At 45.4% G+C, this 24,586-nt stretch overlaps 1 protein-coding gene across 1 annotated transcript in view; it reads left to right on the forward strand.

Annotated features, from left to right (window-relative positions):
* The window catches only part of RPTOR (regulatory associated protein of MTOR complex 1), a 342,549-nt gene that overhangs the window by 210,503 nt on the left and 107,460 nt on the right, over positions 1 to 24,586 (forward strand). Inside the window, exon 7 of the mRNA XM_060290007.1 lies at positions 5,340 to 5,399. Within this exon, the coding sequence (XP_060145990.1) occupies positions 5,340 to 5,399 (60 nt within the window). The remainder of the gene's footprint in view (positions 1 to 5,339; positions 5,400 to 24,586) is intronic.

Consider the following 24,586-nt stretch of genomic DNA (forward strand, 5'->3'; position numbering starts at 1 on the left):
AAAGAAAACAAAAAACAAAACTTAAAATTATAAATTGAGAAAAATTGTGTAATATATAACAAAACCACTGTTGGTTCCGTTAATGTATAAAGCACTTTTAAACTCAATAAGACAAGAAGGGCATAAACAGGAAACAAGCAAAAGAAAAATACAAAGAACTGGAAAAATTATTAGCTAGCATTTAACCTCAATAATAATCAAAGAAATTCCAATGATGTGTCATTTCTCACCTATCAGTAGAACAGAGGGTTTGTTTTTCTTTTATTTTGATAAACCCAGTATTTTCCAGAAGTTAAAAAGTGGGTATATTCAGCCTTGATGAGACAGTAAATGGCATTTCCCTCTGGAGAGCATCAGATGAGTGGTCATTCAATATGTGTACCCATTCGTCAGGCAGTTCCATTGCTATGAATGCATCCTGAGGACAGCACACTTATGTTCATGAAAAAGGTAATGTTCTATGCATCAGCTTTTATATTGTCCATGATACACAAGGACAAGTTACAGAACAGAGTGTATAAACTACAGTCTTTTCATATAATGGAATACCAGTCAGCAACAAAACAGAATAAATTCATGATACAAACAAAAACATGGATAAACATCCAAAACATTATGCTGACTGGAAGAGGCCTTATACAAAAGTACATACTTGATGAGTCCATGTATGTGAAACTCTAGAACAGAGGAACGAAAATAAGTAGAAAAATCAGAGCAGTGTTTTTGCCTCTGGGCGCAATGGGAAGAAGTAGGAATTGGCCGAGAAAGGGTGAGAGAAAACTCCCTGGGATGTTGGTAGTGGTCCCTGTAGGAGCTTGGGTACACGGGCATGTGCAATTGTCAGAACCTGGTGAACGAACAATTAAGATGTGTGTACTTCATTGTATGTAATCTTACATCAAAAGACAAAAACAATAAACAGATACTGAGATCTCAGTATGTGTGCTGAAGAATTTAAAGGCAAGTGTACCATATCCTCTGTCGCACCAAAAATGAGATGGATTAATGGACGGAGAGGCAGAGATGTGATAAAGCAAATGCAATCAAATTCTGATGGTGGAACCTAGGTGGTGGGATGCAGGAACTTACTCTAAAATTCTTTCAACTTTGTTGAATGTTGGAAAATGCTGGAAAACAAATGTTTAAAAAAAAAAAAAACCACAGCTGTGGTGTGTATGGCAAATTCTCTTGTGGTAAGAAAAAAAACTGAACAAAACCCAAGGGTAGATATTGGTTGTGCACGTGTGCTGGGCACATTCTGGATGCAGAGGAGCAGTCAGCAGTGGTCAGCAGTGGAATGGGGCAGCAGGACAGACTCTTAATTTTCCATTACACACATCTGTATTGTTTGGGATGTTCCAGTGACTGTGACTCCTAGAACAAAATAAATCAGCATGATTCAATTTTCTCTAAGAGGTAAATGTGAAAATGTTAATGGTTATCTTAGGTTTGGGGGTAATTTTTACTTGTAATTTTCTGTACTTTTAATTTTTTATGGTAAATATGTGGGGAGTTTTCTAATTAGAAAAAAAATTAATGTATTTCCATTCTCAGAAACAATAGCATCCAACAGTTATATGATAGTGTACAAGGTTACACAGTTGAGTTTTTTTAACGTTAATTAATTTGTTCTGCATAAAAATCTTGAAGCCACTCACTTTCAAGAGCAACAGGAAAAAAAAGATATATGTGAAATATTAGAAATTAATCTTATACCGTATTCACTTGTTGACACATTTATGGATTATCAAAACTATATATTAAGGCACCCTTCTAAGTACTGGGGGCACACTGATGAACAAAATAAGAGAAGTCCTTGTACTCATTGAGCTTATCTTCTATGATAAAGACAAGCAATAACAAATATATAATAAGGTAGCAAGAAATGTTATTTTTAAAAAGCAGGGTATGCAGGTAGAGAATGAAGGTGTTGTTTTCCTTAGGCTGGTCAGGGAAGGTAGAAGAAGTCCAAATAAAAGGAGTAAACCTTCCAGTTATCTGGGGCAAGAGTGTTGCAGGCTGAGGGAACAGCAAGCGCAAAGGCCCTGAGGTGGGGCTGTACCTGGCGTGTTGAAGGAGCAGGAAGTGTGTCAGGGTGAATGGAGCTGGGTAAGCAGAATGAGAGTGAGGAAGTGAAGTTAGAGCAGTGACTGGAAGCCCAGGGCAGGGCCTTGGGAGGCTAGGCAAGCACCCTGCATTTCATCCTTCATGGCAGGAAGCCTCTGGAGGGTCAAGATGAAATGACTTATCACAGCATTTCCTCTTAAAAGGGTTGCTTTGCCTGCTGGGTAGAGAATTCCTGGGAGAGGAATAGGAAGCACAGGCAAGAGTGGAAGCAGAGACTGTTCTGGAAAATGTGAGAGACACTGGGGCCTGGCCTAGGGCTGTGGCCTCAGTGGGGTGACTCTGCCCCCCAGCGACATTAGGCAGTGTCAGGAGACATGTTTGGTTGTCACAACTGGGGTGTGGTGCTGCTGGCATCCTGTGGGTCGAGGCTAGGATGCTGCCCTTACAGCAAAGAATGATCTGGCCCTAAGAGTCCTTAGTGCACAGCTGAGAAACCCTGGCCTGGAGGGTCAGCAGGCAGGCAGTAAGCAGTGGTCTGGTGCTGTGTAACTGTTCACTCGAAGTTCGGAAAGGGCAAGTTGGACAAAGAAGATTCAAAAGTGGCCAGAGCCTGTTGATGAGAGCTCTAGCACCAAGAGTAAGCACTAACCGACTTCCAGCTGTTGTGTTTATTGTCATAATTACTAATATCCAATTTTGTGGGATTGTCAAGCCATTTTTATTGCCTCTGATTTTGCCTGGTGCGAAGGAATAAATATTGGCTGATGTACAATTTGTGGCTTGTCAGTCACTGGTTTATCCATGCTGCTCTTAATGCATATAACCATATCATAGATATTTTAAAGTTGCATCATGGCCCTATTTTTAATTTCCTACTTAATGGAACTTTGTATTTTCAGCAGATTTATCATAATACTTATTTCCCAGTTAATAATTATTTTTATAATTTTAAAGTCTAATTCCAAAATGTGGCCAGCAATGAATCTGGTTTTATTAACAATTTTTCTCTTGATTTTAGGTAGAATACTTTCCATTGTGGATGAGACACTGAGAAAGTCTGGATTCTGTTATCTTCCTCTGAGGAGTATTTAGCTCTGTTCTTGTAGATGATTTAATTGATTGAGGTCTCTTAGCTGTAGGACTGGCCTCCTTTGATTTTGCTCCTAGTTCTGGGGTGAGACTCTGAATCCTGGACCATGGTTGTAACTGAGGCACCACCCCACAGGGTGTCAGTGGAAAGCCCCAGGTGTTGATAGCCCCCTAACGTGGCACTGGCTGTCCCCATCTGCATGCATGTCTGCTAGTGAGCAACTGTGGAAACCTCTGCCCATTGTGTTCAGCACTTCAGCTCTGGTGTCCCCGGGGCTCCTCGGGGTCTGGGCCCATGCCTGTGCAGTGCCGGGCTCAGCCCAGGGTCCTAGGAAAGCTTGCTCGCAGAGTTTGACTCCTCCTTTCTAAGACTTCCCCTGAAACTCCTGGCAGCCTGGGGTTCTGATCTCCTTTCCGTTGAGCAGTGTCCCCGGCGCTGTGTGAATTGGGGAGCACGCCTGGGAAAAGCTGGTTAAGGCAGACCTTGTTATTCTTCTTTTAAGGGTCATGGCTTCCCTTTCTGCCTGTATTTGTTTGCTCTTTGGTGCTTTCAAGTGGTTGTTTTTTATATTTTGTCCAGAGCTTATTGTTGTTATTGACGAAAGGATTAGTCTGGCACAGACTATCATTATGGGAAGGCAGAGGTCCAGTCAGTAAGTGCGTTACAGAGAGAAAGATGACAGAGCAGCCCTGTTTGCATAGGCCTCAGAATTGGACTGGAAAATGTGTTTCCTGTAGACCATTTCTATCCACGGAGAGATCCTGATTCACATGGAGCCGCTGTCAGAGCTGCATGTGGGCTGGTTCGGCGGTTGCGGTGATGCGCGGGAGCGGACGGGCCGAGTTCTCTGCCAGAGGAGTAAACAGAAGGATTTGTCTGGAGGAACTGACTGGCCCGGTGGAGCAGCTGGTCAGCCCAGCCGTTTGTGCCGGTGGGAGGGGCCTCTGTCTGTGTAGGGCAAACACAGCCCTCATTTATGTTTCTTCTGCTCCGTGAATAGAGAGCACCGACCGGCGCAGCCACAGCCAGGAAGATAACTTCCTCTGCTGGCTGAGCGAGGCGTTGCTCCCCGAGGCCATGAGCCTGGCGGGGCAGGGTGCACAGAGTCCCCTCTTCCCCTACCCCCACCCTCCCCCCGCTGGAGGGCTACGTGTTGGGAGCCAGTGGCCCACCAGACGCCATCTTCACGGCCTTGTCTGTCGTCTTCCAGCCTCTGGGTCTCTCTCTGTCTCCTTGTCTTTCTCCCCCACCTCCACCCACCCACCGTACACGTCTCACTCCGTGTGTCCTGAATGTGGCCGGTTCCTTGTACTCGTCCCCTCCCTTGAGCCCACTGGTATTCGCTGACCTTCCTCCACTTCTCACATCCACTAGTGATACTAAAATGCATTTTGTGGGTGTATTTGCTGTGTGCCTGATGCTGTTTTTATGGAGGGCATTATTTGTTCTTAATTTTTAAAGCCGATGAATTAAATGTTTTACACTTCTCCTGCGACTGATACTAAGTTGCCTCTTCACTCCATGCTACCATTGATTCTGTCCTGCTGCGTGGCAATAGCCCTGACAGGAAGAAAGAGATGGTCCGAGACCTCTTGTTGGTGCGTACAAATTAGGTGAAGCCTGGACAGTCCCACCCTAGCTCTCCAGGATGGCTCTGCAGTGAAGATTAAGTCTCGCAGCTCTGACTCCTATGATTTTATGATAATTAAAATGATATAATTGAATTCACTTTTGTCTTCTCTCACGAATTTCTTTTGTGTACCTGGGGGTGGTTCGCTGATTCTTCTATCACTCTCCCCAGCTTACTTGCCTAAGAAGGAAAAATAGAAAAGTGGAGCCTGTTCATCATCTAGGTGGAACCTTCCTGTCCTGTGGAATCTTGTGCGCACATGCCCCCAGCCCCTGCCACAGTGGGGGCTCTGCCCCGCCATCCCGTAGACTTGTTTCTCTCCTTCCACTGAAGACCTGTGGTTGCAGCTCGGTGTTCCTGCCCCTTTGAGAGGCTGCAGGGAGATTTTCTTCATAAACCTAAAAGCTGACAGAATTAAGAAAAACAGGGTTTACTTTTTCACCGTGGCAATCCCCATCCTCACCTTTCTCTCTTTGCTTTTTCTGTGGGACTGTTGCACTCTCTTGTTAAATATCCTATTGCTGTGATTCACTTTCTTTTCTTTCTCTGCAGGTTTTGCATGCAGAAATGCGTTAGTCTGGTGCCTGGAGTCACACTGGATTTGATAGAAAAGTAAGTCAGATTTTTAAACTATTGTGGCTTCTGGTGTGAGGGGAGTCTCCTTTTTTCACTCTTGGTTCTCAGAAGTACTTCCTGTCCGCACAGGTTGTTTCCCTTTCATGTGGGTGTGTTCTTTTGTTCTCTGATTAAGGCCATGTTTGTGATTGTTACATAGAACACAGCTAAATTTGGGGCCATATTAAAATGAAAAGAATAAAAGCTGAATCCTTTTGAACATTTAAAAATACTTCCAACACTGAGCCAAAGTAAAAACATATCGTTACACATACAGACCAATCACTTCACATACAGGTCACTGCCATGCAGATCCATCACTCTGCACATAGAGATCATCACTCTGCTCCCCAGCTGCAAACGTCAGATCACAGCTTAGCATCTTCCCGATGTTCTTCAATGTTCCCTTTCACGTTCTGCAACCTTCCATCCCCCCACCCCCAGTTTTACATTCTATCTCAGGGCAGATGCAGTGGTCCCTGCAGGAGGGGTCCTTCATGATGTGCTGCGGTTGCTCGGCCTCTGCTTGTCCTCCCAGGTCACAGGGCTGGCTTGTCTGCTCCTGTCGTGAGCCTCTTTGGGTCAGTACACCATCTCACAGCTCTAAACTTGACCTGCATTTTTTATTTGTTTGCGTGTTCATTTCATTCATCCTGATTCACCTAGGTAGTTCCTAATGCTTCTGTTCCAAACCCCGTTTCTTCTAGAATTAACATGCAAATTGTTTCCAAAGTCTTGATATACAAAATCTTGTGCTAAAACAGCTAAAGCCTGATTTTAATTACATTAGGTAGGAAAAGCAAATCTTCTAGTTTTCTCTCCTGGAAAACAACTTGCCTGTGTGTCAGGGGAAATACACAAAAATATTATGCCTGAACACCCACTGTAAGGGCACAGTTCACTCAGTCATGTGCATTCTCACGGGCAAATACAGAGAATGTGGTGGCTACCCTTGAACTGACAGGGAGTGGCCTGTTGGGCATGTTGTTAAAGACCAACACCCATGGTGGGCTGCCGAGCACATGTTTGAAACCGTGCAGCCACCCTGGAGAAGTGCGTGGCTTCTTGTCACTTTAAACATACCTTACCGGGCTTCCCTGGTGGCGCAGTGGTTGAGAGTCCGCCTGCCGATGCAGGTTCATGCCCTGGTCCGGGAAGATCCCACATGCCGCGGAGCGGCTAGGCCCGTGAGCCATGGCCGCTGAGCCTGCGCGTCCAGAGCCTGTGCTCCGCAACGGGAGAGGCCACAGCAGTGAGAGGCCCACGTACCGCAAAAACAAAACAAAGCAAAACAAAAAACATACCTTACCATATGTCCCCGCAGTCCCAGTCCCAGGGGTTTACCCTAGAGGAGTGAAGACTTAGATTCATACAAAGTCCTGTACAAGCATGTTTATAGTAGCTTTGTTCATCACCATCCAAACCTAGGAACAACCAGAATGTCCTGGGGGTGAATGGATAAACAGGCTGTGGTGCATCTGTACAGAGGAGCACCACCTCCAGGGGGAAGGGAGGCCCCTGGGTCCACAGCCACGAAGGGTCCCAGAGGTCCTTCATGGAGTGAAAGGTGACACAGATCTGGTTCTATTCATGTGGCATTCAGGAAGAGACAGAACTGCAGGGTCAGAGAACAGGACTATAGAGAGAGGCTATGAAAGTGATAGAATCTTCACTATCCTGAGTGTGGTGCTGGTTCCACAAACCTACACATGCTAAAATCATAGCGCCGCATACCCCAAACCAATGAACTATACGACAACTTCAAAAATAGGATTAATATAGAATGTGGGGGAAATAAGATACCCTGTAAGAGATACAGGTCAGAATGACTAAAGGAAGTCATAGCAGAAACACCTGAACTGGGGAAGCGGGGACCAGAGGAAATGGAGAACAGAATTTGAGAGGGGAGTGGCCTTTCTACCATGAAATGTGCTCCATTGTTTCTTGGGGAGAAACCTTTATTCTTACTACTTAAACTGGCTAATGAGGATTGAAATATAGAAGCAAATACCCTTATATAATAAGATTTTAGTATTTTTCATCAAGCACAATTTTCCTAAATCAGGACTTCAGAGTCTGCAGCCACCAGTGTTCCTGGAAACACCCAGTGTTGACCCCTCAGGGGTCAAGACCCCAGGGCTAAGTGACTTTCTCAGCTGGTGAGTCTACACTTTGGCCTATGAAGGTTGTTTCACAGGGTCCTCTTTTCTCCATCTCCCCATCTCCTGTGCCAGGTGATACTACAACGCTGGTGAAATGCTAAAAGACTGGGAGTCTGTGTGTTTTAATTTAAAAAGAAAAATATCATTAATAGCATCCTGAGTGGGAATGGAGGCGAGGAAGGGGATGTGGTGGAAAGACTGCAGATGGACAGACGTGGCTGGGGTCCTGGCCTCACCCTCAGGAGTCGCACTCGCTGGGCACACCCCTGTCACCCCCACATCTGTCCCTGTCATACAGGTCGGACTGAGGAGCATGTGGTACTGTCGGCTCTGTGGGCGTCAACCCACAAATACTTCTGTTGTTTTACCACTTTCCGCCGAGCTGCAGTGGGGATAATGGTTAATACTACTTTGCATTTCTGAAGCCATTCGGATTTCTGATAAAGACTGAAGGGGGAAAGTGTCTTTCATACACCGGCCCTGTCCACCATCAGGTGAATGCTGCCACACAACTTTTGGAAGATTGTGTACCCAAAGTCCAGCTAGCTATGCAATTTAAAAAGAAATCATTCCCGGGGCTTCCCTGGTGGCACAGTGGTTGAGAATCTGCCTGCTAATGCAGGGGACTTGGGTTCGAGCCCTGGCCTGGGAAGATCCCACATGCCGCGGAGCAACTAGGCCCGTGAGTCACAACTACTGAGCCTGCGCGCCTGGAGCCTGTGCTCTGCAGCAAGAGAGGCCGCGATAGTGAGAGGCCCGCACACCACGATGAAGAGTGGCCCCCGCTTGCCGCGGCTGGAGAAAGCCCTCGCACAGAAACGAAGACCCAACACAGCAAAAATAAATTAATAAACTCCTACCCCCAACATCTTCTTTAAAAAAAAAAAAGAGAGATCATTCCCATTCCAGAGGGGTTTGCATTTTAGAAAAGCGTGTTGTCCAGATTAGTTGGGACAGGCTACAAGCATCCAGAATGAACCACACTTTTCCCCCCAGATGGAGCTTCATTTGGGTGGGTTTGTGATGGTGGTGACAAAAAGAGAGTAAGAAGAAGACATTTTAGAAACCTCGAGTTTTTATTGTGAATAACTTTTCAAGGTACATTGATTTGGGCCTGAGTCATCGTTCTCTGAATACAACTTAGCAAAAGTATAGTTCAGTTGAGATGCACACACATTATCGTTTTCAGTTGGAGGTGCCACGTGGCTTGCTCCCCTCGTAGCCTGGCCAAGGTTAGAGTGAATGTGTGGGGTTGAATTATGTTTATTTTTTATGCCAGGACAAACTCCAAACTTTAGTTATATGGCGCTAGTAGAAATCCAGATGTGCAGCTCCTTAAGATACCCAGCCACTAGAACGTGAGATCTATTTCTGAGTAGATACAAGTTCTTAATTTCTGTAGCTTACTTGAGAGACTTTTCCATTTAAAATGCTATTCTGTTTTTTTAATTTTTAGATTTTTTTCCCCAACTGTGCTTACAGTCTGTAAGAAGAAAAAATTTCAAGAAGCAGATGTGATTTTGCAGTTACAAGGCTAGAGAGAAATGCAGCACGTCTGTGTTCAGTAGAGTCTTCCAGGCTGCTGAGGTTTCTGTATTCAGAGAACATTCCTGGGGACAGTGTCTCATTATTTTTCACCTATTTTATCATCATTTTCTGGAGATTTCTGGTCAACATATGCAGCTCTTGGATATAGCGATCTCTTGGCATCCACCTCTCTGGGGCTGTGTTTGGTCTCCACTCGCTGCGCTGGGGCTGCTTGGGGTTCCGTCAGGGTCATAACTCGTCGTGATGTTTACCTGCACGTTGGTGAAGCAGGTCCACTCGGGAACTGTCTTGTGAGGTGATTCCTTACTTATGAATCCTTGCCATGCTGAGTGCCTGAACTGCTGCTCTGGGCCAGGCTGTCCAGGCTGATTTACCCTTTTCCTCCGTCTTGTCGGCAGTCCTCTCCTTGGATGGCGATTCTCACCATATCAAGTGCCCTTTGTCCACTGGATGCCCCTCCTCTGCACAAGCCAGCCCGCCTTTGGGACGTGGCTGTGACTCACCAGAAGAGGTGCAGGGAGTGTTCAGCGGAGAATCGTGGATGCTTCTCCCAGGGAGGTTCACCCCACCCTCTTGGCAGCGTGACTGAGCAAGCTGAGCCTTCAGGGGGCAAAGTGAGACCTTCACATGGGCTTCCAGTGCAGCTCGTTTGTGGGTCCAGGTTAATTGGCAGGATAACTTGTGCTTACTTACAATTATAGGACCAAACAGAAATTGGCTTTTTTGCTCAATCCCTTGGTCCCATTTCATTTATTCTTCAGCAGTTCTTTATTCCTAACAAAATCCTAAGCACTGTCGATTGGTGGGGGAGAGGAAGAAACTCTATCAGCAAGGAAGCACCTAAGAAAGTATTCCTGCATGGAAAGTATCCGTGTGTGGATGGCGTGGGCTGTGTGGATGGTGTGGATAAACCCATGTCAGGGAGCTCCTGGAGACATATCAACAGCGATGATGGGGCTTCCACTGACATGTTGCTGGTTTCACGAGCATTTTTTTTTTTTTTTTCGGTACGAGGGCCTCTCACTGCTGTGGTCTCTCCCGTTGCGGAGCACAGGCTCCGGACGCGCAGGCTCAGCGGCCATGGCTCATGGGCCTAGCCGCTCCGCGGCATGTGGGATCTTCCCGGACCGGGGCACGAACCCGTGTCCCCTGCATCAGCAGGCGGACTCTCAACCACTGCGCCACCAGGGAAGCCCTCACGAGCGTTTTAAGGCATTTTGCATCCAGTGTGACTCTGGTTTCAGCTCACCACATGGAAAATCTTAAACTTGAGAACCTCTCCGTCACCCCTAAGTGTGAAGGTGTCCCTGATCACCCTACCACCTGACTGGGGTGACAAGTCACAATACAGAGATGAAACAAAACAGGAAGGGCACTGGCCTGTGTTGTTGGGTTTTGTTTCCTTCAAGTTTAATGACCTGCAGAAAATAAGAATAATGTCTATCCGGTCCTCTGCCCACCCCTTCCCTTCCCGGGTGCCTGCTCTGCATGTGTGAAGGATGGTCCTGGCACAGCCTGGCGAGTGGCCATGCCGAGGCCTGTCGTGTGTGGACCGGGATGGCAGGCACGTGACCCGAGCTGCCACTTCTTCCCCTGTGTGTGGCTCTGTGCACACCCAGGTTTCCAGGGCCACAGCTTGTTAGGACCGGCGCCGGCTCTTAATGTCAGCGTGAGCTGGTGAGGGAAACCTGCCCTGCACGCTGCATGGCAGGCGACCCCATCCAAGGAGCGCCCGAGAGCCTCGGGGTTGGGAGCGTCAGGCATGGGGACTTGAGGGTGGCGCCAGGCTTCACCTGCGTGACCTGCCTTTCCAGCCATCTTCCAGCACCTTCCCTTACTCCCAGTAGACAGTCAGAAATGCAGCCCGATCCTGTCGTCACCCTCCTCTTTGCCATCACTGGAGAAATTGATTGAAAAGTTTCACACTTCAGATTCGCTGCATGGTAATTCTTTGATAAATGTGGTTTGTTTCAAACAGCTGCCTCTGTGCAGCAGCTCAGCATAAGGTTCCGCAGGATATCAAGGATTAACCCCTTCCCAGTCTCGGCCACCTTTGTCAGATGTGCAAAATGTGTTGTTTAGAGTCTCAGCACAAGATCAAAGAGAATACATGGGCGGCGTGTGTGTTGTAATTATTTAGCAATCTTTAAAGCTAGGCAAGGAATTTGTTTTCTAATTAAGCTGCTGTGTCTAGAAGTAAATTATAGTGAACCTTCTCTGAGAAATCTCCCGATTTCTAATTATCTAAGCGAACTCAGCAGCCTGATAAATAGGCATGTTGCCACTGCGGTACATATTTATATTCTGACAATATTCTGAATCCTTTGAGAGACTGGCAATAAGATCCATGCTTGGAAATTAAGGGACATTTTTCAGCCCTGAAACAAAGTAATGAAACGCTTAAACCGTGCTAGAAATATTAGGATACTCAGAAAGGTCCCGGGAATCAGAAAGACGTGGAAGCTATTCCATGAGGCTGTTAGGTGGTATTCTGATCACTGGAGGTGCAGAGCGCACCAAAAAATTATTCATAATTAACATCTATTGTGTAAACAGCATATTTTAAATAACTAACAATCCACTGTCTTGAATAAAGTGAATTGCTGTGTCCTGCTTCCTCAGAACCTTGAATAGTAGTTTAGCCCCTGTTTAGTCCAGGAGCAGTGGCTGAAGCTGAGCCTGGATTTGGAGCTTGATTTTCCGTTGAAACCTTGAACGTTTTAACTTAGCTGCAGTCTCCATCTTAAGCATCCTGGTCTTGGGCTTCCCTGGTTGCGCAGTGGTTAAGAATCTGCCTGCCAATGCAGGGGACACAGGTTCAAGCCCTGGTCCGGGAAGATCCCACGTGCCACGGAGCAACTAAGCCCATGCGCCACAGCTACTGAGCCTGCACTCTGGAGCCCGCGAGCCACAACCACTGAGCCCACGTGCCATAACTACTGAAGCCCGTGCGCCTAGAGCCCATGCTCCACAACAAGAGAAGCCACCGCAATGAGAAGCCCGCACACCACAACGAAGAGTAGCCCCCACTCGCCGCAACTAGAAAAAGCCTATGCGCAGCAACAAAGACCCAACACAGCCAAAAATAAATAAAGTAAATTAATTAAAAAAAAAAAAAGAAGCCTGGTCTCATCTGAGTCCTGTGGATACAGTGAGGAAGAGGTAAAAACATACATGAATTGTGGCTTGAGAATACAGGGTAACCCATGATTCTTTAGTTGAGAATTAGGAAGAATAATAGGTGACGTTCATTGGGCACCTGCTATGTGCCAGGTACTGTGTTAAGTGCATTACTTATATTAACTCTCTAGTCCTCCCTAGAGCCTTTCGAAGGGAGGTGCTATTATTGTCCACATTCCAAAGACGGGGAAAGCGAGGCGCCAGCAGGCAAGTAGCCAGCCCAGTGTCTGACTGCCCGGGCCTTGCCGAATGACCTGTTCCAGCATCGTGGCAGGAGGGGAAGCGGCGTCCCATGGGGCTGGCGTGGGCAGAGAAGTCCAGGGCTGATGGCTGCTGCTCGGTAGCTGTGATTAGAACTTACTCTGCTGTCAAGCTGTAATTGTACACATGTATTATGTTTCAAAGGAAAACTGTCAAAAGATACCAGTCTTGATTCAAAAAGTACCTTTCTTTCCAACATAAATATATTGTATTGGCTGGTTGAAGGTGAAAATCAGTAATTCATTAACGCCTGCCAGTCGCTGTGAAGAAGAGTAATGATTCACTGGAAGCTAATTTGGAAATGAAGTGGGGAAAACAAAACCCCAAGAGATGGTGCAGTGGAGAGAATGTGAGTAATTGGCGGAAATATGGGAACACTGAGGTGGAACAGAGTCACAGATCCTCCCCAGCCCCACAAGCAGGCATCAATCAGCCTGGTCTTGGAGTGCCACCACCAGAGAGAGTGACTGGGCGGGACCGGGCTTTTCTGCGCTCTGATCCTGATCAGGTCGGAAGGGGAAGGAGGGTGGGTCCCCACACCCCTTACGGTCTCTCTGGCCTCTGCTGAGCAGCCAGCGTGAAGGAGGCTTGTCTGGGAGGAAGCCATGGATGAGCTGCCCGGGGAGCATGAGAGGTTCCCGAGGCCTCCGTGGGGCACCTGCTCACAGTGCAGAGAGAGTCTCTTTCCTTCTCAGTGGGACCAAATCCTGGCCTTTTGTCATCCAAGCAAAGGCTGCACACGGCCGCTCAGGGCGTTTAAACATCTGCGGCACTCATTTCATCTCCTGGCGCCTGGTGCCCTCAGCGCCCCCCTGGTGTCCTGAAGAAAATGTGTCTGTGGGTCTCTAATGGATGCTGAATCCGTGAGATCTGGGGATGCAGATGGCAGTGCAGGCGGCTTTTCTTAATCGAAGACAGGCGTCGGGGTGAGAGGGGAAGGCTACTGGGGGCTCAGCGCGTGCCTACCAGTTACTCTCAGATTGGCCTTCCTTGTGGTGACATTGTCTCCTGAGTCTTGCTGGTGCCTCCGGGGACGCTTATTGCAGCAGGCCTGTGACGGAGAAGATAAGGCTGAGTCAGTGCCTCATCCCATTTCTGTCCCTGTTGAAGCTGGCACTGCTTCCCTCCTTTCTTAGTCTACTTCTTGTTAACCTGTCTCTGAGAGCTTGTTCAAGTCCAGCTCTGCAACACGATCCTCTCCCTTACAGCCCAGCAGTGGGCGCTGCTTCATTATGTTGCGGTGGGGGCAGTTACACTAAGCTGTGGTCCCTAGACCTGTCCCTCAATACAGGACTCAGAGCCGCACTGTCACCCGTGTTGGCACAGGCCTTGGTGAGCCCAAGCTGTCGGAGGTGCATTGGCTCTTTGGTCCACACACCAGTCCAGGGAGTGACTATTGGCACCATCTCCATCTCAGACCCTGGAAACCAAGACGAGAGGAGGTTGAGTGTCTTGCTCAGTCACTTGTAAGTGGCAAAGCCAGCTCCTGCCTGCTCCATCCGCCAAACCGCCTGGTCATTGTGCCGGGTTTTCTTTCCAGAGACAGCACTCACCCACACTGATCTGAGCGTGTCTTCTGAACTAGAAGCCAATGAGTCACACGTGAGATGCCTACTTTTGAGAGGGGCATCTGAGATTCTAAGCTTAGATGCGCCTAGGAACCAGGCATCTCTTTCTTGGACTGTTCATTCATTCATTCAGCAAAGAGTTGGTGTGTGCCCTTGCATTCTTATCAGGAGAAGGAAACATGAAAACATAAATTTAAAAATATGAAATTACAAAGTGTGCTAGATGGAGCCATAACATAGTTACTGGTGCTTCTCTGATGGAGCAGCCAGGAAGGCCTGTCTCCTGGAGGGCGATCCACCTGGCCAGAAGGAGCCAGCCACACGAGGTGGGGGACAGCATCCCAACCGGGACCCTCGCAGACTGAGTTGGGCACAAGTTTGGTGTGCTCCAAGTGCCACCCTGGAAGGGCATTCGTAGGTCTGGTATTTAGAATTAATGCACTTAGAGGGTTCACAGTGGCCTCTCAAGTCTGACTCAAATCACTACTTCACACGGTAAAGCTGAGCACTTAGTAGCTTGGTTAGTACCTAAATAGGGGATGGAGCCAGATTGTTTCCAACTATAGTTGCTGGGTTGCTGTACGGGTATGCGGTGACGTTTACGCTTCCATGCCAGCTACTGGCAAGTGTTGGAGTGCCGGTGGTGTGTACCACACCAGTTGCTAGGGGGTGATGATGGGAGAAGACTAACAGTGTATGAGATGGTGTGTCCTCAAGACACACTGATCAGGGTGTCTTGATCAGTAAAAACTGATCGGGGGCTCAGGTTCATATCTGTAGAACCATCAACAAGGAAGGCCTGAGCTCACTAGGCTGCAAGCCTCTTGGAGCTGAGATTGGACTGGACGCTTAGTAAGAGGTCGGTAGGAGGTTGGTTGGCCTCCTCTCCTGTGTGGACAGCGTGTAGTGGGCAGTCAGTGAATGCCTGTGAGTGGATAGTTGTCCAGAGAGGAGAGAGCCCTCGGCAAGCTGGAGATTCTGGGGCCAACTCCATGGAGGAGGACCCACGGGCTGGGCTTCACAGAGGAGGCAGTATTTGGATCAGTGGCAAGGAACACCGGCCATGCTTTGCTCTGTAAGTCTGTTAGCTGCAGCTTTCCACCAAAGGGAGTGGTAGTACAAAGCCTGATGGATGCGCTCTGTTTGCAAGATGGAGAATGGGTACAACTGGAAAGCCACAGGAAGGGTTGTCCCTCATCTTACTGGAAGAAGGCGGTCAGCTGGTCCTTTTGCGAGATCTGTAAGATTACTTCCATTAATGATGGCCCAGATCAATTTGGTGTGCCATGTAGCATATCTTAGAGCTGTAAAGCTTTGCTTTTTACTACTGGGATCGCAGCCAGAATGCTCCTCCTTCTATTCCAGGTATAGCAGGAGTCAGTTTAGATGTGACAGCACCAACAACTCGCCTCACCATTGCATGATCTTTATGATGGCACCATTCTTCTGCTACAACAAGCATGCGTTTAATAATTAACCATAGAAAGTAGAGCAAAATGATGCAGAAAGTTTTCAGAAATTCAGTTCAACAGTAACGATACTTTATTAGAAGTAATGAGAGCTAAACTAAAAATTTGCTCATATTAAGAAAACTTTGAGGTGAACCCAATACTAGAATATAAAAAGGTCTTGACAGGCTGAGTAGCTAAATGCAGATGATCGGAATTGTGTATATAGATCTCACAGTGGTCCTCAGAAATCACATGTATAAGTATGGGATTTGGAAAATTTGATAGAACACTAGCCCCTGTGGAAAAAGTCAGTATTTTAGTAAACTGAATTTAATTTGGGTCAACTCTTCGAAATGACTGCTCCAAAAATAGAAAAATCTAGAGAAGGGAGGTGATAGACCCTGAGGGGATGGGGTGGGACATGGAGTAGGCGGCCATGTGAGAAGCACTTTAAGGAACTGGGATGTTTAGCCTGGAGCAGAGAAGGCTCTGGAATGACAGGTAACTGTTTTAGATAATGGAAAACTCATGAGATTCAGGTGAATTACATTATCTGTCTGGTACCAAGAAGTGCTAGCGTCAGAGCTGCTGGGCGGGAGCTTCAGCGAAAGCGGTCTTGGTATCCCGAAGAACCGCCCGGTGGTCAGAACCCGAGACGAACTGAGTAGCAGGGAGCGCACACCAGGCAGAGTGAGGGCTGTGAGGGGCGAGGTGAACCAGGAGGGTGGCTGTACTGGAGACGATGTGTAAGGCCCCTCCGACCCAGGCAGCATGAGTTTTGCGGATGCCAGGAAAACCAAGAAATAGATTACTTCCAAGTGGAAAAAAACTACTGGTTTATTAAGGGAAAGAAAGGAAAAATGGGAAGAGAGAAAATTTTACATCTACTAAAAAGTAGAATTTGGGGAAATCCCAGGAACTAATATCCTGCAAGCTGTATGGCACAGCCAGAAAAAAGAAAAAAAAAAAAGTAGAATTTTAGTGTAGCAAAATTAAGTAGCTCAACAACAAACGATTCTCTCCCGCTTGCCTCATTGTTGGGTCAATGCAGAAAACATGACATTTTGAAAATAAAGTGGGTTTTGTAGTATCACTTATATATCCAATTAGGGCATTTGAGGGGTTTGTCTTTTTTTTCTTTCTTTTTTTTTTTTTTTTTGCGGTACGCAGACCTCTCAATGTTGTGGCCTCTCCCGTTGCGGAGCACAGGCTCCGGATGCGCAGGCTCAGCGGCCATGGCTCACGGGCCCAGCCGCTTCGCGGCATGTGGGATCGTCCCGGACCGGGGCACGAACCAGTGTCCCCTGCATCAGCAGGCGGACTCTCAACTACTGCGCCACCAGGGAAGCCCTGTCTTCTGATTATTGAATTGTAAGAGGTCTTTATATATCTTGGATATGAGTTCTTCTCAGATATATAATTTGGGATTATTTTCCCAAAGGCTCTTTACAAGTTACAAAAGTGAAAATGTGCTACATGTAACTTAGGTTGCTCATAAAATTATCATGTTTGTTATATTAAACTTAGGGGTTGAGTTTTTTTGTGCACTTCCAAAATTTCTGATTTGATTTGTTTTAGAACTTGTGGGGGTTTTGTAGCAAATAAATAGAAGCAGCTATAAATTCTGAGCCCTTACTATGTACCAGGTTTTGTGCGAACTTGTTAGGTGTTAACTTATTCCACTTTTCTAGTTCCTGTGGGGCTGGGTGGTACAGATGATGTGACTGAGTCGCAGAGAGGTTAGGTAACGTGCCCAGAGTCACACAGTGAGAAGTGGCAGAGCCTGGAGGGTTCACACGCAGGCCTCTCTGATTCCACCCCCTTATCTCCATGCTGCGAGTAAACTGAAGGATCCCTTAACATCCTGCAAGTTCATGTGTGGATGTTGAGAGGGAGGAAGGGTTCATTTTGGTTGGGGACATATCAGGAAAGGTCTTACAAGGGAGGTGGCATGAGTTTCATGAGTCTAGGTGTCTGGTCTCCGGGGCACCAGGTACCTGGGAGGAAGAGGAGCACTCATGTCTGTTTAATGCAGCCCTGCCAGGAAAACCTCAGAGGAAAATTATCCCGGAAGATCAAGAACAGCAAACACAACCTGATTGTATTTGGAAACTATTGTTTCTGTGGTGTTTTAACAAATTGACAGGAAGAGACAGAATTTCCAGCAAGGCTGCCGGCAGTCCTACTCTGCACGAGGTGTGGAGTTAGGATCAGTCTCTATGAAACACTTGGAGGCATTACATCCAAGTCTGCTGCTGAGCAGGCCAGCTCCGCCCTCCACCAGCCCCACCCTCACCCTCCCCTCCTCCCACCTTCTTTACAGAGAAGCTCCCTGTGAGGGTGCTTCAGTACATTCAAGGGGGGACGCCTGGAGAGCACAGCCTGAAGGTAGGGGAGCATCTCAGGAGGGAAGTGCTCCTTGCTCGTCTGGATTTCACCTCTTCCCCTCATTTTAGAAGCTGCCTTTTCCGAATGTTACAGGCTTTTTAGCAGCTTTTCAGATAACTCTGCTTGGAGGAGACTTCTGCTTGGCTCCTGGGCCTGTAGCTCTCAGTAAAGGGTCTGTCTGAAGATCAGCCTTGACACCAGGAAGGCCAAAGAAAATCAGGTTTTTTCAGGGAATGCTTAAAAAATAATCTTAGGTTCAGATTTATTTCTGTACTATTTAATAGAAAAGAACCTATTTTCATTGTGTTGTAAACATGTTGAATAAGCATGTGGGAAACTGCTCCTTCCCTCTCTTTGACCCCGTGTCTCTCTGGTTTTTGTTCTCAGTCTCCAGAGGGACTCGTGCCAGTACTGGTGCTGTTGTTGGCTGGCTCCGGGAATGGACAATAGTTTATCATTCTGTAATAAATTCAGTAAAAGGGAGATTATCTTCAGTGTTGTTTTAACTCCTGCTCACCACTGAGCCTTGGAAATCATCACTCCTTTGCCCCCAGGATTTTAAGATACATTTTTTTACATTTGCTTCACAAGTAAAGATTGGCAGACTTCTGTTCTGTGGGAGCTGTTAAAGGCAGAAGGAAAGGGATGTGAAGAACAGCAGTGCTGCACACATAAACCATTCGATTTAAAGGCTCAGTACATCCGGAGCCTGTGCTCCGCAACAGGAGAGGCCACAACAGTGAGAGGCCCACGTAAAAAAAAATTTTTAAAAATAAATAAATAAAATAAAATAAAGGCTCAGTACAGATTTCTTAAAAATCATTAGGAAACAAGCTGCCTGTGTGGCTTTTGAAAAATATCAGTCAGCTTATTCAGAGGTAGAATTATATAATTTTCTAATCTCTCACATCTTTCAGGTGCTTTGTTCACCATCAAACTATTTTGATAGCCAATATCTTCCAGAAGAAATTAACAAGAGCTTCATTTAAGTCAACATTTTTTTAAACTGCAGGTCATAGTTTATTAGTAACTGTAAAATCAGTTTGGTGGGTCACAGCCTTGCATTAAAAAAAAAGAGAAAAGGTTAGAAAATATCCTTGTTTTTCTAGCAACATGAATGCTCTCTGGCCCTATTGTTTGAATGTGTATATTTACGTATGATTGTGTATATCAGGTCACCATGCAAAACGCATTCCTTACTAGGAGTTGTGATCAAAAAAGTCTGAAAGCCTCTTATGTTCCCTAAGGACCTGGACATACTGGCTCCCTAATGGTCCAACCTCGAGTTGTCAGTGCTCTTAATATGTAGCTCATCTTTTCCTATCGGTAGTCCCTGTTGATGCAAATAATCAATAAACAATGTATAATAAGGGATAGAAGAGAGTTTTATTTGAGCCAAACTGAGGGCTATAGTCCAGGACAGCCTCTCAGTAGCTCTGAGGAGCTGCTCTAGAGAAGCATGGTTTTTAGCACAGTTTTATATCCTGTCAGAACAAAGAATATACACCAAACATGACAGAGGTACATCCCTTCAAGGTTTCAAAAGAGACAGATTAACAGCTACACTGCAAATCAGCATGACCTTGGCATCTGAGAAGGGAACTTATCTTTGAAGGAGAACTAGCATGGGTGTCATAGGAAGGGAGGCATTTATCCCTGTTTTCAAGTGGACATTCTTCTGGATACTCTCCATTTTTTTTTTTTTTTTTTTTTTTTGGCCGTGCCACATAGCTTACAGAATCTTAGTTCCCCGAGCAGGGCTTGAACCTGGGGCCCCAGCAATGAAAGTGCCAAGGCCTAACCACTGGACCCCTAGGGAATTCCCTGGATATTGCATTCTTTTCTTTAGTGGTTAAAGCAGTTGTACAGTGTATGATAAACAGGCCATAAGACAGGCTGTTCTAGTTAACATAAACTTCAGGCCAAATCATGTATAAGCCAGAATGACTTACCCATACCTCAGTATGTGAAAATTTCTTCCAGCATCCTGAATGCCTGTTGTGCCCTCAGCCTAATGCCATGTTATGGTTTCCTATAACCTGCCACATTTTTAATTAAATGATTGCTGATACATATACCTCAACTTCCTCTTCTCTTATTGTTCAAGAAGTAATTTTGAAAATTTATTGTCATTTTACTTTAAATTAAAAGCCCATTCCCATTTTGACCACATGCTTTGTCCTTCAGAACTGCAGAAGGACACATTAGCCATGACTGATTTCCCCTTCCTGGTAGAATGAATTGAACCTTTTGTCACCAAGAAATGTCACTCTTCATCTCTGGTAATGCCTTTGCCATAGAGTCCACTTTGTAGGATAGTAGTGTACCCATACAGCTATCATTTGGTTAGTGTTTGTAGAGTGTGTCTTTTCATATGTATATACATAATGTGTGTGTACATAATTTTATGTATGATATATAAATAATTTTATATATATTTAAGCAGGTATCTTTATATATATTTCTATAGCTTTATATATTTAAAGTGTATCTGTTTTTAGCAGGATGTAGTTGACTTTTGTTCTGTTTTTAAATCCAGACTAAAAATTTTTGATTTTATTTTTTATAAATTTATTTATTTATTTTTGGCTGTGTTGGGTCTTTGTTGATGCACGAGGGCTTCCTCTAGTTGCAGCTAGCGGGGGCTACTCTTCGTTGCGGTGCGCGGGCTTCTCATTGCGGTGGCTTTTCTTGTTACAGAGCACGGGCTCTATGCACGCAGGCTTCAGTAGTTGTGGCATTTGGGCTCAGTAGTTGTGGCACACAGGCTCTAGAGCACAGGCTCAGTAGTTGTGGCGCATGGGCTTAGTTACTACACGGCATGTGAGATCTTCCCGGACCAGGGCTCGAACCCGTGTCCCCTGAATTGTCAGGTGGATTCTTAACCACTGAGCCACCAGGGACGTCCCCAAAACTGGTGACTTTAATTGAAGTATCAAGTTTTTTTATAGTTGATATAATAATTGACATATTTGAGTTTAAATCTGCCACCCTGTTTCTTTTTTGTTTTGTCCCCCATTTCTTTTTTACACCTTCCTTTTTTTCTCCTGCATTGCCATATTTTGGATTGATTAACAGTTTTACTACCCTTCCTCCCCTTCTTTTGGCTTGTTAACTATGTGTTCTTTTCCTACACTCGAGTGGCTACCCAGAGCCATGGTCTCCTTGTGCTTTCTGTTAAAGGCCAGGCAGTGAACACTTAAGCCTCTGTGAGCCACATAAAGTCTCTGTTGTTTATTCTTCTTTATCTTCTGTTACAGCCCTTTAAAATTATAAGGCTTGTTATTAGCTTTCAGGCCATACAAAAAATAGACTGCTGGCTGGATTTGGCCCGAGGGCCATAGTTTTAGCAACCCCTGACTTACTAAAGTCTAATATAAATTAGTACTTTTACCACTTTCCAGGTGATGCAAGGACCTTAGAACAATTAACTTCGTTTACTCACTTCCTTAGTTGTATACAATTACTGTCATATATTTTAACTCTCCATATATTATCATTTCCATAAACATTATTAATATTCTACAGAGTTAATACTTACTTTTACCCACGTATTTACATCTTCTATTGTCTTTCATTCCTTTCTGCACCTCAGAGCTTCCATCTGAGATCATTTTTTTTCTTTATTTCATTTAGTGCAGGTTTGCCAGTGAAAAGTTATATTTTTATTGTTTGAAAACGCTGTAATTTCACCTTCATTTGCTTTTACTTTTTAAAAAAATTATTTATTTTTGGCTGCGTTGGGTCTTTGCTGCTGCGCGCAGGCTTTCTCTAGTTGTGGCGAGTGGGGGCTACTCTTTGTTGCAGTGTGCGGGCTTCTCATTGCGGTGGCTTCTCTTGTTGTGCAGCACAGGTTCTAGGTGCGTGGGCTTCAGTAGTTGTGATGCGCAAGCTCAGTAGTTGTGGCTTGCACGCTCTAGAGTGCAGGCTCAGTAGTTGTGGCTCGCAGTCTCAGTAGTTGTGGCTCACAGGCTTAGTTGCTCCACGGCATGTGGGATCTTCCCAGACCAGGGCTCAAACCCATGTCCCCAGCATTGGCAGGCAGATTCTTAACCACTGCGCCACCAGGGAAGCCCCTGTTTTTACATTTTTAAATTGGCATTGTTGAAGTATAGCTTGCATTCAATAAAATGACCTCACTTTAAGTATATAGTTTGATGAGTCTTGGCAGCTTTATACACCCATGGGACCACCATCACACTCAAAATATGTCCTAAAAGTTCCCTTGTACCTCATCCCAGTTAATCCCCCACCCTAGCCCCCAGACCCAAACAACCATTGATCTGCTTTTTCTCATACATTAGATTTATCTTTTCTAGAGCTTCAGATAAATAGAAGATGATACTGTATTCTTTTGTGTCTGAAGAATGGAATGGCTGGGTGTTATGGCAGGTGTATGTTTAACTTTATCAGAAACTTCCCAGCTCAGCATTCGCCCCAGTCATGTGTGAGTGGTCAGAGGTTCTGCATCCACGTTGATACTTGGTGTTCTTAGTCTCTTTAATCTTAGCTGTCTAATGGGTGTGTGATGCTGTGTCCTGCGGCTTTAACTTGCATTTGCCTAGTGACTAATGGTGCTAAGTGGCTCTTCGTGTGCTATTGGCCATTAATTTATATTCTTTAATAAAATGTATATTCATATCTCTTGCCAACTTTTTAATTGTGTTGTTTGTCTTCAAGAGTCCTTTACATATTTTGGATATAAGTCATTGTCAGATCTACATCTTGTGAGTATTTTTGGTCAGTCTGACTTTTGTTTTCATTTTCACAGCAATCTCCTAAAGACCAGGAGTTTTTCATTTGAATAAAATCTGACCTAATAGTTTTTTCTTTTACGCTTTATACTTTTGTGTCCCACCTAAGAAATCTTTGTGTACCCCAGGGTAGTGAAGATTTTCTCCTAAAACTGTTATGGTTTTAACTTTTATGTTTAAGTTTATGATCTGCTTCAAGTTAACTTTTATACGTGACGTGCAGTGAGTCAAGGGTCAGTTTTTTCTGTATGGATGTACATTTGTTCCCACACCATCATGGAAATAAAGTCTTTTTCCCATTAAACTACTTTGGTACCTTTGACAAAAATCATTTGAATATAATTGTGTAGTCCTTTTGCTTTGTCCTATGACATAGATCTCTATGTCTGTCCTTATGCCAGAACCACACTATCTTGATCATTGTAGCTTCACTGGAAATCTGTTCCCTTTCAAAATGGTTTTGGCTGTTCTAGCTCCTTGCATTTCCATGTCAATTTTAGAATCAGCTCATCAGTTTCTAACAAGCCTGCTGGGATTTGTACTGTGATTGCGTTGCATGTGTAGACCAATTTGAGGAGAATTCGGAGAATTCTCGTCTTAACAATACTGAGTCTTCTGATCCATTAGCGTGGTGTGTCTCCCCAGTTAAGTCTTTTAAAAATTTACTGCAGCAATACTTTGTAGTTTGTTGTTGTTGTTTACTTTTAATTTTAATCCCATGAATTCATCAAATGGCATCAAACATCTCTGACTGTGACAAATGCAGTATAAAGTGAAGTTCTCTGTTGAGGGGAGTGGTCAGAGCTGTTCAAGGGGATTCCGAGGGGATACATCTTACAACGAGGAAGTCAGAGACAGGTGCTTCGAGGTCACTGTGTGAGAGCAGGAGAGATCCTCAGGCCTCTGCCTAGTTCTGGTCAGAGGTCTGGTCAGTGAGATCAGGATTGGGTGTCCAGAGAGAAGCTTTCAGTCAACAGTGCATGTCACATGCCCAGGAGGACATTAACCCCCATCATGTAGTGATGCTGGACCAGATCTTCCTCTTTTGTTGCTGACTGTTGTATTTAGTTTCTGGAATTTTAAGTACCACAGAGAAGTGACAGAGCTGCAGGCATCTGCTGGACATTGAGGCATTTCACCTGTATCACCATCATTACTGAACACTCTTGTTATAGTTCACTGGGTATCCTCCCAACAGTTCTTTCTTTTCTTTTTTTCTTTGGCCTCACTGCACAGCTTGTGGGATCTTAGTTCCCTGACAAGGGACCTTCCTTGAGAGTCAGTTTATTATTAGAGCTGTATGTGCATCTACCTGAGTACCTACTATATATCAGCCATTGTGCTTCACATACATCATCTCATTTAACTTAATCCAAAAAAGTGGGTCCTGGGCTTCCCTGATGGCGCAGTGGTTGAGAGTCTGCCTGCCGATGCAGGGGACACGGGTTCGTGTCCCGGTCTGGGAAGATCCCACATGCCGCGGAGCGCCTGGGCCCGTGAGCCATGGCCGCTGAGCCTGCACGTCCGGAGTCTGTGCTCCACAACGGGAGATGCCACAGCAGTGAGAGGCCTGCATACCACAAAAAAAAAAAAAAAAAAAGTGGGTCCTTATTGGCATTTTCAAGGGATGGAGCATAAAAGAAGTAGAGTCATACAATAGTAAGTAAAAGTTCAAGAACCAAACCCAAACTTTATAGCTGCAAACTTGTGTTTTTAACTGTGGTATATTCCCTTCTACTCTTTTCTAGTTCTTGGAGTCCTCAATCTAATTTAGATGTTTATTCGTGGTGTTTCTGTAGCACTAAGTGGGTTCATCTACCATGATCATTATCACATACTGACTTAGTTGTCTTGATGCTTTGTAGTTTGAGC

Source organism: Globicephala melas, chromosome 20, assembly GCF_963455315.2.
Source record: "Globicephala melas chromosome 20, mGloMel1.2, whole genome shotgun sequence".
In the NCBI taxonomy this organism is placed as follows: Eukaryota; Metazoa; Chordata; class Mammalia; order Artiodactyla; family Delphinidae; genus Globicephala; species Globicephala melas.